Source organism: Arthroderma uncinatum (assembly GCF_011692745.1).
Source record: "Arthroderma uncinatum strain CBS 119779 chromosome Unknown scaffold1, whole genome shotgun sequence".
NCBI classification, from domain to species: Eukaryota; Fungi; Ascomycota; class Eurotiomycetes; order Onygenales; family Arthrodermataceae; genus Arthroderma; species Arthroderma uncinatum.
In genome coordinates, this window is record NW_022983863.1 from 4,732,378 (window position 1) to 4,750,379 (window position 18,002).

General features: G+C 48.7%; 6 protein-coding genes across 6 annotated transcripts; 5 read left to right on the forward strand and 1 right to left on the reverse strand.

Moving 5' to 3' along the window:
* Positions 1–226: 226 nt before the first annotated feature.
* On the forward strand, positions 227–1,882 carry GIQ15_01428 (cytochrome b2; the record flags this gene model as incomplete). The annotated part of the gene is made up of 3 exons (XM_033548845.1): positions 227–359; positions 454–1,629; positions 1,680–1,882. 3 exons carry the CDS (start codon positions 227–229, stop codon positions 1,880–1,882), a joined length of 1,512 nt encoding a protein of 503 aa, XP_033409796.1.
* Positions 1,883–2,707: 825 nt separating this feature from the next.
* GIQ15_01429 (uncharacterized protein) lies at positions 2,708–3,492 on the forward strand (the record flags this gene model as incomplete). The annotated part of the gene is made up of 2 exons (XM_033548846.1): positions 2,708–2,911; positions 2,974–3,492. The coding sequence occupies 2 exons, from the start codon at positions 2,708–2,710 to the stop codon at positions 3,490–3,492; spliced, it is 723 nt and encodes a 240-aa protein (XP_033409797.1).
* A 1,183-nt stretch (positions 3,493–4,675) lies between these two features.
* On the forward strand, positions 4,676–9,206 carry GIQ15_01430 (DNA-directed RNA polymerase III largest subunit; the record flags this gene model as incomplete). The annotated part of the gene is made up of 4 exons (XM_033548847.1): positions 4,676–4,770; positions 4,832–5,093; positions 5,176–9,100; positions 9,154–9,206. The coding sequence occupies 4 exons, from the start codon at positions 4,676–4,678 to the stop codon at positions 9,204–9,206; spliced, it is 4,335 nt and encodes a 1,444-aa protein (XP_033409798.1).
* A 1,316-nt stretch (positions 9,207–10,522) lies between these two features.
* GIQ15_01431 (uncharacterized protein) lies at positions 10,523–12,172 on the forward strand (the record flags this gene model as incomplete). Its single annotated transcript, XM_033548848.1, has 3 exons — positions 10,523–10,738; positions 10,814–11,882; positions 11,955–12,172. The coding sequence occupies 3 exons, from the start codon at positions 10,523–10,525 to the stop codon at positions 12,170–12,172; spliced, it is 1,503 nt and encodes a 500-aa protein (XP_033409799.1).
* Positions 12,173–13,097: 925 nt separating this feature from the next.
* On the forward strand, positions 13,098–15,887 carry GIQ15_01432 (uncharacterized protein; the record flags this gene model as incomplete). Its single annotated transcript, XM_033548849.1, has 9 exons — positions 13,098–13,244; positions 13,298–13,362; positions 13,417–13,713; positions 13,785–13,957; positions 14,041–14,584; positions 15,129–15,153; positions 15,295–15,570; positions 15,628–15,707; positions 15,770–15,887. The coding sequence occupies 9 exons, from the start codon at positions 13,098–13,100 to the stop codon at positions 15,885–15,887; spliced, it is 1,725 nt and encodes a 574-aa protein (XP_033409800.1).
* Positions 15,888–16,041: 154 nt separating this feature from the next.
* GIQ15_01433 (yvh1) lies at positions 16,042–17,497 on the reverse strand (the record flags this gene model as incomplete). Its single annotated transcript, XM_033548850.1, has 4 exons — positions 16,042–16,549; positions 16,614–16,973; positions 17,055–17,213; positions 17,454–17,497. The coding sequence occupies 4 exons, from the start codon at positions 17,495–17,497 to the stop codon at positions 16,042–16,044; spliced, it is 1,071 nt and encodes a 356-aa protein (XP_033409801.1).
* Between the last annotated feature and the right edge of the window lie 505 nt (positions 17,498–18,002).

Here is an 18,002-nt window from a genome sequence, read left to right on the forward strand (position 1 = left end):
GGCGATTTAAAAAGTCGAGGTTCACTGTCAACTCTCATTGTTCATTTATCACACTTGCTTGCCTTCCCGAGAAGATCGAGTAAACAGGTATCCTTCCCTTTGTGTTACCAAAGAAAATATTTCTCTCTTCAACGTGAAGGAATAAACCAGGGACGAACCGAAGGAAGATAAAAGGACCATTATTCCACGGTGGTTTAGAAAATTCCCGCAAATCAGCTCGCTAAAGATGTCCACGTCCAGTTTGATATCGTCGCAAGCAATTGCTAAGCATAATACTGCATCTGATTGTTGGATTGTTGTGGACAATCAGGTCTGGGATATTACCGACTTTATCCACGAGCATCCTGGCGGCCCATCAAGTTCGTGATCTATTATTTTCTATGTTCCAGAAAAATCTACGTCCAATAGTTACTTGGAGGATCTACCCGAATACGATTACTGACGCTTCCTTAGTTATACTCAAATACGCTGGGCGTGATGCCACAGAGGCGTATTCAGTTGTCCACTCCCCTAATGTCATTCGCGAGGGCCTCTCAAGGGATAAACTCAAGGGCACCCTCGACCAGTCGACCATCGACGCTGAATGGCGCAAGGGCCCTCTCCAGGTGGCTGCTAAGGCTACCGACAATTATGAAAAACCACCATTGAATACTCTCATCAGCGCACACGACTTTCAGCTTGTAGCCTCCAAGACAGCCGCTGTCAAAACATGGGCGTTCTACTCCAGCGCAGCCAACGATCTGATCACTCGTGACGCAAACAAATCATCATTCGACCGGATTTGGTTCCGTCCACGGATCCTGCGCAATGTGCGAGAGGCCAACACCGACTCCAAGATTCTCGGCTGTAGCGCGAAAATGCCATTATTCGTGGCACCCAGCGCAATGGTGAAGCTAATCCATCCTGACGGCGAGCTGGGGATTGCCCGTGCATGCGAATCGAGAGGAATCATACAATGCATCTCAAATAATGCTTCTTTCCCGATGAACGAGATCACCGCCGCAGGGCCGACATCGAGCTTCTTCTTCCAGCTCTATGTGAACAGGGAACGAGCCAAGTCTGCAGTCCAGCTGCGCGAGTGCTCTGCTAACCCACAGATTAAAGCCATTTTCATCACCGTCGACGCCGCATGGCCCGGTAAGCGGGAGGCCGACGAACGTGTCAAGGCGGACGAGACTCTCAGTCTGCCCATGGTCCCAGCGAAGGGCAACAACGACAAGAAAGGTGGTGGGCTCGGCCGGGTTATGGCAGGCTTTATTGACCCTGGTCTCACGTGGGAGGATTTGAAATGGGCACGAAAGCACACGCACCTCCCGCTGGTGCTGAAGGGGGTGCAAACTGCTGACGATGCGATGATGGCCATGGAGGCGGGGATGGATGGTATCCTGCTGAGTAACCACGGTGGACGGAACCTGGATACCAGCCCAGCATCGATAATAACGTTGCTGGAGCTGCATCGGCGATGTCCCGAGATATTTGACCGGATGGAGATTTATGTCGACTCCGGAATCAGACGGGGAACCGACATTCTCAAGGCCGTTTGTCTAGGAGCGACTGCTGTAGGTATGGGCAGGAGTGTGCTCTTTGCGTCGAACTATGGCCAGGAAGGTGTCGAGCATTTGATAGACAGTACGTGTTCTCTTCCTCTTCCTTTCACACCTCCACTAACGGCTCGACAGTTATGAAAGACGAGCTCGAGGGAGCGATGAGAAACATCGGCATCACCTCTCTCGACCAAGCCGGCCCTCAGTACGTCAACACGGCAGACATCGACCATCTAGTGCCTAACTCACCATCTCATCCATACGCGAGGGCCGTTGCGCGTAACCGACAGCCATCGAAACTATGGAGACCTCGCTCCACCACCTCGTCGAAGTTGTGAATGACGTTGCTTTCCCCGATGCATCTCCATCTCTGTACATACTTAACCCACCTGCGTGTCTGTATTTTCTTCTTCCTCCCATCCTTATCCTTATATCATCCTTATAGTGGATACGTCGCTATCAAATGGGACTCCACGGGCGTAGACCATGGCCGTGACGAGGATGTCGACGCCGAAAAGCAACGACAGACTAAGGGATCAAGCTGCCGAGGTCGGAGTATCCATCACGCGACTTCGGCACTTGCTCCCCCCGTCGTTTTCGGAGATATCTTGGACTCTTTAAAGAGTCGCTCTCCCTGTCTGTAGTCTGTAGTCTGTTGTCTATACTCTATACTCGTCTGTCTGTCTCTTTCTCTCGCCATCTCAAGTGGCTGGCCCGACTACCGAAGTGTGGACCCCCTTGATCTCCTGGTAAGCAAGTGGATACAAGGGCATATATAGCTTTCCCCAACCAACATCTCAACCATCTCACCCTGACCGGCATCATCCATCATCAACTTCCACGCCAGACCCGTAGTCTCTACATATAAAAGCTGATTAATTGTCTCTAGAAGCAGCATCCAGACCGTCAGGAACACTCGCCACAGCTTTCTTTCACCGACAAGCCTTTTGGAGTTGTCCATTCGCTATATTTGTTTTTCTGACTTGCTTGGCGATAGCAGGCCAGCTTGGGGAACTATAAGTTGTATCCCGTAGTCCTCCGCCTCTCCTTCTGCTCGTCTCACCTCACCTCTCTTCTCTCTTCTCGCCTCTCTTCTCTCTACGTCCAATTGTCTACCGTGAACACATCTCTCCATCTATACTGCCTACTCTACCTAATATACAATGGCTGCTCCTCGCTCTACCTCCATGAGGGCTCTCCGCTCTCTCTCTCAACAACCTCGTCGCTCTCTACACATCACTGGTGCCTACTCTGCGCAGCACGCTACAGGACCAGATGTCACCACCGTCTATCTCTCCAGAACTCTCGCAGACCTCAGAGCAGAGTGTCAAAAACGAAATCTCGGTGCTGCCGGTAGTAAATCAGAGGTAGGCCCGTCTATTCTTGCTACCTTACTACCTGCGTAGAGCACAATTCTAACACCGTCCAGCTCGTTGATCGCCTCTCAAATCATGACGTTCTCCAATCCCGCGCATTCAGCATCGCCATGAAGCGCATCGACCGTCACGCCTTTGGCCAACAACCTGCCTCTAGACCCTTCAACACATCCCGCGCCAACAGGTCGCCCCAGGACTCCTCCCCCATCGACCTTGCCTACATGCCTAGCTTAGAGTCCAGCACTGGCGGCCAGACAATGCCTCGCATCCCTACTCCACCAGACTCCTACACTCACTATGACATGGCTCCGTCAAGTGCCGACGTGATGAAGCCCCAGATCTACACCGTCAGTAATGACATGGGTTCCAACGGGCCCAGCCCCATGAGCGAGGTTGTAGATAACCATGCACTGGACTTCAACCCGTTCAACCTCACAGAGGCCGTCAGCAGGTCCAGAGACGGTGCTAGAGCCAGTGCCGCCGGTCAGGAGACTCTAGGCGGTGTGGTGAAGGATCTGTGGAAAGGGATGTTAGACGACGTCAAGGGAACGAGTCGGAGTATATCCAAATAACCTCTTCGACCACACTCTTCTTCCACTCTTCTTCCATTTTATATTGTTTGATATAATTCGCTGCTGCCCTTCTTGCGCTGCCAGATTACTGAAATAACCATGTTTATTTTACTCTCTATATGTTCTGTTCTTCTTGCTCTCTATTATCATAGTGATTTTAACTGATAACGATTTTCCTTTGGTCTAACATCCTGCTTTACATGACTTCTCTTTCACCTCCAGTAAATAGTACAAGTCTACCGAACAACAGAGACATGGCATACTTTCCCAAGCAGTCCATAGACTCGTAAACTCTGCGGGGTATGAGCTTTCCGCCTCCCTTTCCCCGGACTTCTCTCACAAGGTTACACTGCTGAAGCCCTGCCAGGGAAGAAAAGGAAAGTGACGGAAAAGAAAACAAGACATGGACACAGTATGATCCTTCCTGCATGCGCAGAGTAGCCCGCACCATCCTTGCATGCGTTATTAGCTCGGGAATATATGGAATCGCCCTCACACCAATCATCGTAGCTAGTTGCTGGGGAAGACGAGATACACAGTTCATCCGATTGGCCAGGACTGTTGCTATACTTATATGCTGCATGTAGTTGGTACCAGCACAAGCTTGAAACGGCTGATATCCCTCCAGACCATGCCGTGTCGATGCAGCCATCTCGCCATCCAGGCCCAAGCGAGGAGGTCGGACGACTGTTTCTGATGAGGTGGCCTGATGAGTTTCTGCTCTTGCTATAAGGTAATGTTAATGTTTTGCGGGGATCTCCCATGTATATGTTGGTGCTTAGCAGCGGTCATGGTTGGCTAGCTGCCATCGACTTTGGTCACCAGCAGCCTCAGTCCATCGACGGAGGACGCCTTTATTCGCCATGAATCAACATGCTTCTCTCCTCGAGCGTACTTTATATACGCTGTTCAAAGGTCGAAGATCAAAGGAAGACGTCGCGATAAGATAACATCACGTGATATAGGTCTAGATAAAGTCACGTGCTCATGATAATCAAAAAAGTTCCATGGCTTGAGAGCTTCAAGATGACTCGAAGAGGGGTGATAATAACGGTCTTTTTCTATTTTGTTTCGCTCCCCGCGGCGCATTTTTTACTCATGGGACACGGCCTACGATAGCAAGTGGGGATTTATAACCACTAGCATACTGTGAAAAGGAAAACCAGGGTTAATTGCCGTCAAGATGATGGCGACAGACGCCCTGCCTGTTGATCCAGGCAAGGCACAGGTCGTGGACCGGGTGCCCAAGGTTATTAAAGAAATCAACTTTGGTGTTCTGTAAGATATTCGCACCTCTATAACTCATTAGCGCAATCACTAATTAATGGTCGGTGTATAGTTCAAATCAAGACATCATTAGCCAGGCGCACGTTGAAGTATCGGACAGAAAGCTTTTCGACCTAGATAATAACCGCGCGGTAGCTCGCAATGGCCCCATGGACCCTCGACTCGGTATATCCAACAAATCGGATACCTGCGAAACATGTGGAGGTGATTTACAAGAATGCAATGGACATTTCGGATACGTTAGACTAGTTCTGCCTGCTTTCCATGTCGGGTATTTCAAGCGCACTATCGAGATATTACAGGACATTTGCAAGGTGGGATTAACCGGGTTACGATATTTGACGACTTTGCTATGGATGGACCATACTAATTTTTTTTTCGTCGCCGGGTGAATAGGACTGTTCGAAAATCTTGCTACCGGAAGACGAGAGACGATCGTTTTTGAAGGAGCTGCGACGGCCGGGGCTGGATAACTTGAGGCGCATGCAGATAAATAAGCGCATCAACGTCAGATGTCGAAAGACGCCTATATGCTATTACTGCAATGCGATCAACGGTACCGTTAAGAAAGCCAGCACTGGCGCGCTAAAGATCGTACACGACAAGTTCCGAGCGTTCAATGCATCGCTATCCGCCAAAAAAATACCTCCTCCAAGCAAGCTTGCGTTCGACCGATCCTTTGAGGAAGCGAAAAAATCCAACCCAGACATCGAGAAACATTATAGACGGGTATTCGACGACCTCAACCCGCTTCGAGTAGTGAAGCTTTTCCGTCGAATTTCCAACGAGGACTGCGAGTTGCTTAGTTTGAATGTAGACGAGGCACGGCCGGAATACTTTCTTTGGCAGTTTATACCGGCCCCGCCCGTTCCTATTCGACCGTCTGTGGGCCAGGAGGGAGCCAGTACCGAAGATGACCTTACCGCGAAGCTAGGAGATATCGTCCAGAGTAACCTGAATCTAAAAATGGCTTTGGATAAGGGCGCTCCTGTTCAGACGATTATCGAATGCTGGGATTACATGCAGCTGCAGATAGCGGTGTATATCAACAGTGATATTCCCGGATTACAAAATACGGATTCTAAAAAGACCATTCGAGGACTCTGTCAGAGGTTGAAAGGGAAACAGGGGAGATTCCGAGGAAATTTGTCCGGAAAACGTGTTGACTTTTCAGGGCGAACGGTTATTTCACCAGACCCTAACCTGCGGATCGACGAGGTTGCTGTTCCACAGCTTGTTGCGATGAACATGACGTACCCAGAGAGGGTAACGAGATACAACAAGGAAAAACTACGAAAATGTGTTCGAAACGGCACCAAGACCTGGCCTGGGGCAAACTACCTGATAAAAGAAGGCAACTCGTTCAGAGTCTTCTTGAAATACGGCAACCTTAACTTGATAGCAAACCAGCTTAGAGAAGGAGATGTTGTCGAACGGCATTTAGAAGACGGAGACATCGTTCTCTTTAATCGGCAACCGTCCCTTCACAAACTCAGTATTCTCTCTCATTTCGTCAAGGTCAGGCCTCACAGGACATTCCGGTTGAATGAGTGTGTTTGCAACCCGTACAATGCAGATTTCGACGGTGATGAAATGAACTTGCATGTTCCTCAGACAGAAGAAGCGAGGGCAGAAGCAATGGAACTTATGGGAGTTAAGAATAACTTGGCCACACCAAAAAACGGAGAGCCTATTATTGCTGCTATCCAGGATTTCATTACCGCGGCTTACCTGCTAAGCAGTAAGGATAACTTTTTTGATCGAAAATCTTTTACCCAGATATGTCTCTCTATGCTTGATACTAGTACCCGACTAGACCTGCCATCACCAGCAGTACTTAAGCCACAGATGCTCTGGACCGGCAAGCAAGTGTTCAGTGTTCTGATGCGGCCAAATAAAGACAGCCCCGTCAAAGTCAATCTCGATGCAGCCTGTCGTCAATTCAAGCGTGTCAAGGACCAGCCCAGGGATCTATGCGAGAACGATGGATGGCTCTGTATCCGCAATTCCGAAATGTTATGCGGTGTTGCAGATAAATCAACAATCGGAGCTGGCAAGAAAGATAACATTTTCTTCGTCATTCAAAGAGATTTCGGCCACGCTGCAGCGGCGGAAGCGATGAATAGGTTATCCAAACTTTCTGCTAGGTGGCTAACGAATAAAGGATTCTCCATTGGTATTACAGACGTGTATCCCGGAACTGGGCTCGTTAACCTAAAGGACACACTGATCGATACTGCATTCAAGCAATGTGACGACCTCGTTATCGAGGCCAGTAAGGAGAAACCTCAAAAGGGAAAATCAGACAGTCGCCAAACGGCGGAGAACTCAATCACCGGTATCCTTAACAAAGTCCGTCAGCAAGCTGGTGAATACTGTATTTCTGAACTCAGCAAGCATAACGCACCCCTTATCATGGCAACATGCGGTTCCAAGGGATCCAACATCAACGTGTCTCAGATGGTAGCTGTCGTCGGACAGCAATCTATTGAGAATGCCCGTGTTTCCAAAGGTTTCCAGGATCGAACTCTCCCGCATTTCCCTCGACATTCTCAGCGCCCTCTCGCAAAGGGATTTGTACGAAATAGTTTCTTCTCCGGGCTTACCCCTACGGAGTTCCTGTTCCACGCCATGTCTGGTCGAGAAGGTCTAATTGATACTGCCGTCAAGACAGCAGAGACTGGTTACATGTCACGACGACTTATGAAATCTCTCGAGGATTTGTCGACACGATATGATAACACCGTTCGAGATTCGTCTTCCTTTGTCATCCAGTTCCAGTACGGAGACGACCAGCTTGATCCTGTCGATATGGAAGCCTCAGCTAAACCTGTCCATTTCGAACGTACTTTTACCCACGCCGAGAGTACTACGTACGACAGGAATGATAGGGGTCTTTTGCCAGACGAGATAATTGCTCAATGCGAGAAGATGTTGGCTCCCGAGCGCAAGAAGTTGGCTCGATTTGATTTGCTCGGAAATTCTCTACCATATGCCGCTGAGAACGATTACGCTACTGACCAATGGGAAAGTAACCGTGACTTCTTAAGTTCAATCGAAGAGTTCGTCGCAGCGAAAGCTGAGCAGCTTAGGCCTGTGGATGGGGATAAGAGCAAGGGACAAATGGCGCTGACTCACACGGGAAAGCTTTCCGCAAGGACTCTCAGCGCTTTCATTACCTCATGTTTGGATAAATATATGCGCGCTCACGTTGAACCTGGTCACAGCATAGGAGCCATTGGCGCGCAGTCCATTGGTGAACCCGGTACACAGATGACACTGAAAACTTTCCATTTCGCTGGTGTTGCTGGTATGAGTATTACTCAGGGTGTACCGCGAATCAAGGAAATTATCAACGCCTCGAAAGAGATTAGTACGCCAATTATCACTTGTGAACTTGTCAATAAAACGGACATGCGTGCCGCTGAGATCGTCAAGGGCCGTGTTGAGAAACTCTTCCTTAAGGATATTGTGTTCTACATTGAAGAAATTCGGTCTCAGTCGGCCTCATTTATCAATATCAAGGTTGATTTCTCAACGATTGAAAAACTACAGCTCGAGATCACCTTGCGGAATATTCTGGCCGCCATCAAGAAGCACAAGGCGTTCAAAGCTGGCGATCTGAGGTTCCAGACTTTCCACTCGCATATCCACATATATGTTGATGATGGTGCCTCTATGGCAGGTGTCTCCGTCTCCGAGCAGAAGATAACGGGCTCGGACCCGTATATCCGCATTAACTACCTGAGACGAATCCTTCCAAATATTCAGGTTTTCGGTTACCCGGATTGTTCCCGAGCCGTTATCCGTGTCGGAGAAAAGGTTGCCACCAACATTCTTCTGGTCGAAGGATATGGCCTTCGAGCTTGCATGACCACAGATGGAATTGAAGGTTACCGCACTCGCACTAACCACGTCATGGAAATGCGAGACGTCCTCGGCATCGAAGCCGCACGGACGACCATCATCGACGAAATCAGCGCAGTCATGTCTGGCATGGCAATTGATCCGCGACACATGCAGCTTCTTGCAGACGTCATGACGTATAAAGGCGAGGTACTAGGAATCACACGTTTCGGTCTTGCTAAGATCCGCGACTCAGTTCTTCAGCTGGCCAGTTTCGAGAAGACAGCAGACCATCTCTTCGATGCCGGTGGTGCTGGTAGACGCGATGCTGTCCAGGGTGTCTCGGAGTGTATTATTATGGGGAAGACGATATCACTGGGTACAGGCAGTATGGAAGTCATTCGAGACCTGAAGCTTCTAGACAGCCACGTCGGTAAGAAGAAGACCGTGTTCGATGACGCATGGAAGGATATCTGTGAGCCAAAACAGAGGAGACGAACTCTTCCACGTACTGCTATGGCTTGCTAGATGGCAACTACTGTGGCAAGCACGCAGTTTCAGATGGATTGGCAAACATCTAAAATCTGATCTATCCGTCGTGTTTGTACAGAAGGTTTGTTCCTGGCCATATCTCGGCGTTTCAAACCGCTCTAGCCCTTTTCGAATTCGGCTACGAGAATCAGAGCACATCCTGGTTATGCCAGCATTTCGTCCTTGTCGACATGGCCCCGGCTAGATCGCATCCCCTGCCGCCAGCCCCGGTCGATTTCAACATCCGTCGAAATAGTCCCGAGCGTCCTGGCGAGGGTACCTTGCAATTGTTATACAGAAAGTGTGCTGGCCCCGAAAAGTTGAAAGTTGGTCGCACAGCAAGCCCGAACCTTTCATCCACGTCAGCCAAACCGTTGGCCCCTTATTCCTCCTTGTACGATGATTCTGTCACCTTCCAAATGTTCTATTTTTTGTTTTATTTATGTTGGTTGTTTGCATTTAGCCCCAAAACTGCTTGATATTTATCTTAGCGTCTGCATGTATATATTTGTACCATTTTGAACGAAGATGCTGGAATAGTTGGAGTCGCGAGTCGCTTGTATCCTGCCCGCCACTGCCTGCACCCTCTCCATACCCCCTCTATCCTATCAACCATGCTGTTGTAAGCGCTGTCTCCAGGATCAACCTGGTTGCCCCCGATCACCGCTGACTCAGCGTTTATCAACTCTGTTTGCCCCTATCTTCGGAGAATTTCGAGCTCGCAAACGTCGTAGAAGTGAAGCAAATATCAGCAACGACCAAACTCCGTGCCCGTAACCGAGACTCCAGGGCAAACATGGCCGTTTTCTGTGGCGTCCTGCAGTGGCCAGGGGATTTTAGCTGCGTGGGAGCGTGTCCTGCATATTCTCCCCAGCGCCCTTGCCCGTGGTTTGTCGATCTGGCCCACCCCCAGCACACTTTAGCACTTGGCCGAGCTCTCTCTCGCCTCCTTTCCCTGGTATACGGAGAGAGTACTTGAACTCCTGCATCGTCCCCCCTCGCCTGTCGTTTCTGTTCACGCCCGCTCAATTCACTTCTTCCTTTCATTCCGGTCCTTTCGCCGTGCTTTGTTTCATTGTTTTGCCCGCGCATCTAGATATTCCCTGCGTTTTTCGTTTTCTCGGCGGCTGTTTCAAAAGAGCTTCCCTGATCCCGAGCCTGCGGAAGTCGATCTCGAAACTCGATCCCCTTGTCCCTCGATAGCTTCTCTTATCAGCAGAGCCGCTACCTATAGTTGCCGTTGTTATTCTTTGCGCTCTCGAGCTGGGAGATCTGCTGTCTCCTATGATTCGTTTCGGTAGATAGATTTATGCCAATGAAGGATTAAACCGCTCGCTTTCAATATCTTGGTCCTTGCCGAAGGATCATGCAGTTTTTGTTGCTATGTCTTCTCTTAGCAGTCGCCCTACTATCGACGGGCTCCCTGGCATTCTATCCCATCAAGCTGCCTGATTACGGCCAGCCGTCTCCGTCGGATCATGGCTCTGGTGAGAGGAAGCGATTCTTCCCCGTCCCGGACTTATACAAGCACGACCACGCCATTGGATCTACAACGTTGAATATCAAACGGCGTCCTAGCAATGTTAGTAACCTGGAATATATACGTCAATATGCAGCGTTATTATTGAGCCGTTGCTAATTGTATACTCACAAATAGTACCGTCGAGCCAACAACTTCCCTGCCGTCCTTGCATCTGCACCATCGGCGCCGAACACCCTCGGTATCAACAACGATGGCTTTGATTACTCGTACTTCTCCGAAATCAAGTTCGGATCCGAGGGACAGAAGATGTGGATGTTGATAGACACGGGAGCGTCGAGGACTTGGGTTTTTGGGACCGATTGCACCAGCAAATCGTGCGGAGCGCACAATACCTTTGGAAAGGAGGATTCGAAAACTATCAAGGTCACGGATGAGAATTGGGACGTCACATACGGCACGGGAAAAGTCTCGGGAGTCATCGTGAACGATACGATGTCGTTCGCTGGTTTCCAGTTGGATACTCCCTTTGGCTCTGCCCACACGGCCTCGGACGACTTTCTCAGCTATCCCATGGACGGCATCCTAGGTGTAGGACCACAAGATTCGAAAGCAAAGACTCCAACAGTCATACAGCTTATGATGCAGCAGAACCTCCTAAAGAGCAATATCATCGGTATCAACCTCCAACGAAACTCCGAGGGCGCTACGGACGGGCAGATCACCTTTGGAGATGTCGACAAGAGCAAATTCTCAGGGGACATTACATATTCTGACATAGTTCCTAGTGGTTATCAGTGGGAAATCAGCGTCGACGACATGATAATGGACGGCAAACCTCTGAACTTCAAGGGACGAAGTGGGATCGTTGACACTGGAACATCCTTCCTTCTTCTGCCTCCTGACGATGCCGACCTCGTTCACTCCAAGATCCCTCAATCAGCCAAAACTGCAGTCTTTTATACTGTCCCTTGTTCTACAAAGACCAATATCGAACTCTCCATCTCCGGCATCAAATACACCATCCAGCCCAAGGACTATGTCGGATATGAAACGAGCACAAAGGGGACTTGCAATTCTCTGATAATCGGGCGTCAAGCCATAGGTCCTAAGCAGTGGCTTCTGGGCGACGTTTTCTTGAAGAACGTATATTCTGTATACGATTTTGATAAGCGTCGAGTTGGTTTAGCGGCGAGGAATTACGGAGACTCCAAGAATCCGACATCTTCCTCTCCTCCCTCTCCAGGTATGTTCTATTTCTTATTACTCTAATTCTCCTACAAATATGACATGTTGCTAATTCTTATATCATCCACAGCTCCTACCTCTGCGCAAGCACCATCGGGCGGCTCTCCCGGTCTACCAGAGCAATCTGGAACAAAGCCCACTGCAGGCTCTACCACCAGCGGCCCTGGTAGTAACCCGACAAATCCTGCTGGCTCCAGTGCTGCATCCAGTGTTTCCATGCCGACTTGGCTTTCAGTTGCCATCTTCCTATCCACAGCTTCCTCCCTCACTCTCTACAGCTGGATTTAAGTGCGCTGCTGTCGCGTTTACACCACTATCTACCAACCCGACCACCCATCTTTCCAACATTTCTTTACACATATTAACCATACCCTCTTTTAATTGCGTGCTATACTTCTGTGTTCGGAAAATCTTCACCCTTTCTCCGGTCTATTCACAAGTGGTTAAAGCTACCTAGCTTGCATGAGCTCGGTACCTACCCGTCTTCCTGTCGTTTCCTCATATTAACATTCGTTGCATTTATCCGGCGCTTCTGGGAGTTTTTTTTTTTTTTCGAGACCTTGACTTCTACTTGAACATTTTTCACCAGGTCGTTTTTCTTCCTTCATTCCTATCTTCCTGGTGTTATCAGTGCACTGAGCATTTTCACTCTTTATTATCGGCAGGCGTTGAGTACCTATTCATAGGGTGCTTGTCACCATAGCCTGCCAGAGGCACTCTTTCAGTCACTCTGTGATTTACAATCTTAGCGGCGACCATTTACACCTAGAGCCACAATGGTTGAATATATTATCGCCTAGACATCTACCTAGCTACCCAGCTTTATATCTCCCGTAGCAAGTAGCAGCGAGTATATATCGTAGTTGTGCCTGTTCGGAGTTTGATGCCAGTATCCACTCTTGCGTAGGGTCCTTGCTAGTGCGATCGCCAAACCTCCAAGTCGCGCTCTCCGTCAAATAGAAACAGACAACAATCCAATTTAATAACAGGTTCGCAACTTATTCTGATCTTAGCCATGCATCAACGCGCCTATCGTCCGTTATCATCCTTGATAACATCCACGTCAAGGAGGAATCTCTCACTATGTCCCAGTCTGGAGGTGCGACAAAGATGCACTCGAACAACGTCGTGTCTAAACATCCAATCAAGAGGGCTGCATTACACGCAACCAAAGCAGACGTTCCATCCTGCCTGGACAGAGGCCAGGGTCAAAATGCCATATGTTGAAGCCCTCACGAAGAGCCGAGAGGCAAAAGATGCAGGATTGACCACTGGAGCCTCCGACAAGGGCAAGGCGGGAGGCCCGGTGCAGGCTAGGGATTTGACCCCAAAGAGGATGAAGGATAGTTACTATCGCTCGGTTGGTAGTTTATACCCTTTACCAGTCTTTGCATAAGCTAATTGGAGCCTCAGATACTACGTCTTGGTCAAGACCCGTGGCTATTGGATGAATATATCAATGCATCCGGGCAGATCAGGTAATTCGTCAATACATGCATGTCTACCTATAGAATAGTGGCTAACAGGTATAGACTTGGGTCTTTGTTGATGGACTTGGATGCTCTTGCTGGTGTTGTCAGTTACAGACATGCCGGTGACGACGTGGCCCTCGTTACCGCGGCGGTCGACAGGATCACGATGGAGAATCCACTCAAAGAAATCTGTGATTTGGAATTAAGTGGCCAGGTCACTTATTCTACCGGCCGATCAAGTATGGAGGTATCGCTAAAGGTTGCTAAGGCACCTGCTGAAGGCGAGGTGGTCAAGCCAGAAGATGTTCTGCTTACTTGTGCTGTCACCATGGTCGCTCTGGATCCAAAGACCAAACAGTAAGCTTGTTCCCTTATTTGTCGCATATACAGAAATCCGAGGTAATGAGCCATGGCTAATACAGTAATAGACCAGCCTCTGTCGCACCACTCCTGATAGAAACGGAGGAAGAGCGGCGGTTGTTCAGCAAAGGGGAAAAGAACTATAACGCCAAAAAGGATCTAAGAAAAAGAAGCTTGAAGACGCAAACACCAAATGATGAAGAGAGCGATCTCATCCATGCCATGTGGACTAAAAGACAAGGTAGGTCTAGCCCCTCTTTTTACATTAAGTGGTCTACAGCCCGGGTCCATTGATTCTTTTAATGAATACCTAACATATCCTAGGCCAATCTCTGCCCCCCACATCATCTGGAGCTCAAGCTACGAACATGCAAAATACAATGCTCTCGTCAGCCCAAATAATGCAACCATACGACAGGAACCGACATAACTTTATGATATTTGGAGGCTTTCTCCTAAAACAGACATTCGAGCTAGCCTACTGTTGTGTTGCATCCTTCTCGCGCAGTCGACCTACTTTCATATGCCTTGAACCAAGCACCTTTGACAACCCAGTACCGGTCGGCTGTGTATTATACCTGAAATCCGTCGTGTCATTCACCGAAGACTCGCCCTCCCCAGACGGTAAAAAATTCACCAGAGTCCAAGTTCGCGTTGACTCAGTCGCGAGAAACGTCGAGCATGGAACCAAAAATCCAACAGGTACCTTCAATTATACGTTTTTGGTTGAAGGGCAGCATGAAGTCTGGCCGCAGAGTTATGACGAGTTCATGGTTTATGTGGAAGCGAGAAGGAACGTGCTGGATATGAATGCCAGTTTGCCCTCGTCGGGCAAGGAGGCCGATGGATATAAGGAGGGGGCTATAGAGTAATTCTGCTCATACGGTAGATCTTTGGGAGGTAACCTATATTTCGATCTTTCTGGTAGGCGGCTTCCTTTCCCAACCTACGATATATACTGCAACTGTATAGAATATACCATGCATTATTTAGACGCTTCCTGTTGTTGTCTTTCAGGTCAACGTTGACAGCCATAAGGAGACATTGCATCGGTCGGATATTGAATAGAATCTTAGCTAGTTAGCATCCGTCGATGTTGAAGTTGGCAAATGTTATTGTTGGCACCCATGATAAAACCACATCACATGTTCTAACTACCTTGAACTTCATCTCTATAAATCACCTTTGAACCGCGAACTGCATCACCTTTTAAACGATACCTCAAGCTACACCTCGCAGCCTATGACATCTCAACGCCCTAAATACTCACAATAATACCATAGATACGGTCTTGGAGACTAACAATATATATATCGAGAGATGGCCCAACTTTTACAAAATAGATGGCACCTCCGCCGGGTTGCAGATACCAGCGCCAAATCATGTCTTATTTGCTATAAGCCATCGACCAGTGTATTAGTTACACCTGACAACAAGGTCAGTTATCTATTTTACTACGGCATACGTTGAGCGTTGCCCTTGACGTTCGTCAGGTCGTATCCGAACCGTGGCAGGACAGCTCACATTTCCTATTATACCCAACCCCGCAAATGAAAACATGTATTAAAACGTAAATAGGACTTTTTCTACGTCTGTCCCATCCATCTGAAGGACCGGGCGTTTTGTTCCCCCCTTATAGATGAAGAGGAGGTTGCAGCGAAAAAAGAGGCAATAGATCGTGAGATCGAGAAGGTAAAGAAAGAATACGAAGAGAAGCAACGGAAGAAAAAGGAAAAAGAAAAAGGAAAGGAGAAAGACAAGGAAAAAGACAAGGACGCCGATAAGAAAGACGATAAGAAGAAGGACGAGGATGACGAGGAAGATAAAAAGGACGAGAAGGAGAAAGATGATAAGGTTTGTTGCCTCTGCGAGTTGAATCTGGTTTTGATATAATACCTGACGCGTCTATAGATTAAATCTATACAGAATGCTGCTGCAGCCTCTGGGAACGCTAGCACAGATGATACACCCCGGATATATTCGCTTCACAAGTATGTAAGCCTGCAACTTTATGGAGTCCCTCCCTAAACTATTTTACTAACTGCCTTTACAGAAACTTTTACCAGATGCGGATCGATAGGCTGAGGGCCATTGAGAGGTCGAAGAGGGATCGTCAACGGCTTCAAAATCCCTCAACATTCCCGTCCGTCCCGAAGTCAGATCTGTCATGATTAACTCCGAGAAGTAGCTTGTTTTAAGTGCTGCATACGGAGTACATAGTTGACACATGACTTGCTTTTTTTTCGCTATTTCAAGGGTATCTAGGATGTTATCCAATATTCTGATATTTCTTCATGCAATCATGCAAATTCATTTCATTCTAATTCATAAAAGGCCCTTCTCGCCCTCGTCATCTTCCCGTCCACTCGTGCCAGCCACAGGAGGTCTAACCATACCTGGAGGCATCCTAATCCCAACACCCGCACCTCCAGCCGCACCGCTCTTTCTCGTACTCGCGTCAAACATGTCAACCCGCGCCCTTGCCAAAGCTATTGCGGGAACAACCCATGTCCCGCAGCTGCACGGCATACCGGCCCAAGCAAATTTACCAATATTTGCTCCGCATGATTTTGTCGGACATGTAAGGCGGCCGGACAGCGGTGGGTTAGTGTCTGGGTCAAGTGGAGACTGGGGAGAGGACGGGTCTGATGCATTCGGGAAAAGAGACGGACGCATCCAGGAGAGCGGGTGGAGGAAAATGTGAGCACACGTCGGCGGCGGTAATGATGAGGGGGCTAGTGATGAAATCGGCGAGGTGATTTGCGTTTGGGAGGTGACACCATTTTTCCCCGGGGTATGTTGAATTATAAATGGAAGTGTGGCGAGTTGTCGTCTATTATCAGATTAGTATATTACAGCCAGCGAGATTGAGTAGTAAGGTATTTTCAGCCACGAACCGACACTTTCGGCACTTTATCTCAGTGCCACTTCCTTGTTCCTTATTGTTAGCATCAGCATTCTTCGTCCGTTGGTCTTCGAAATGAATCTCATCTAGCTCAGGCCCCTTTCCACAGGCAACACTGTCCTGCACGGCACGCTGATAGAGCCAACGTTGATACATGGGGTGATCGACAACGTTATCTGGACACCCCATTTGGTGATAGAGTTCTAATTGCTCCATGAACCCACGGTTCGGCTCACAAAGCGGCCGTGTGCGACGAAGAAGTTCCAATGTCTCCGCGGGCGTCAATGCACCCGGCTGCCTGTGGAGGAGAAATGCCATACATATGGTCGCCGACCGGGACTTGCCCATTGCACTATAGACGCCATTAGCTTTTCCGAGACAGCCATACTAGTTAAAAAATAAGCAATATAAAAGGAAAAGAAAGGCGACATACCAATGAACGAGCACTCCTTCCGTCCCGTCCCCACTTTCAAGCCCAGATCGAATAAACTCATTAGTGGTTGGGAAATGCTGCAACAGATCTTCATCGTCGATATCATCGACCGGGATAAGTAAGTGTTTCTTGAAGCCCTTAAACTGCTCCTCGTCTACGCTTATCCGTAATACAGTAACTGTATGGGTAATATTTCCTTTCTGAAGGGCTAGTTTATTGTTCAGGGCCAATAATCTAGACAAACAGCCAAACCGTGTAATTTATTCTGATTAGCCATGTCCTCCGCCGAGAAACGGGTGGTTCTTGGTGTATGTTTTCTGACGGTTCTCCGTACGCAAGGGAAAAAAAACTGTAATAGAGGAAACAAGGTATGCGTGTATATGGGAGGGGTAAACAAACCCGCCGATATAGAGATTATCATCTCCGATCTTGTTTAACGCCATGGCGGCTGAGAGAGAGTTCCAGCTCGAGTGGGAACACAAGGAAGCGAGCTGTCTCTGACCAAAAGTCACCGTGCACTGACAATCATGCAATCATGCATGTATGAATCACGGAATACGAGTGGCAGAGGGGGGTCTTGGAGGATCCTGGGCTGCGTGGGCGACGTGGGAAGATATATATAAACCGCAGGGCTGATGGGCTGGCTGAGAAAAGCGAGTTTGAAGTTCGAAAAAGATGGAAATCTGATGCCAAGACATTTTTCCTCCCCTTGGGCAGAATTAAGCTTGGCTAGGGTTGGGAAGGCGGTAAAGCCGTCGCAGTTGCTCCGAGGAAACTTCAACCTTTTCGACTTCTTGATTACTGAGAGGAAAACTAAGAAGAAGAAGAGGAGCAGGATGGCGACGGCGGCGAAGGCGAGGGGAGGGCTCGGTGAGGCCGAAGACACGTACGTACATACGTGAATCAAGGCCAGAGATAACTTACTCGTCGGTATCGTCTCCCTGAAGA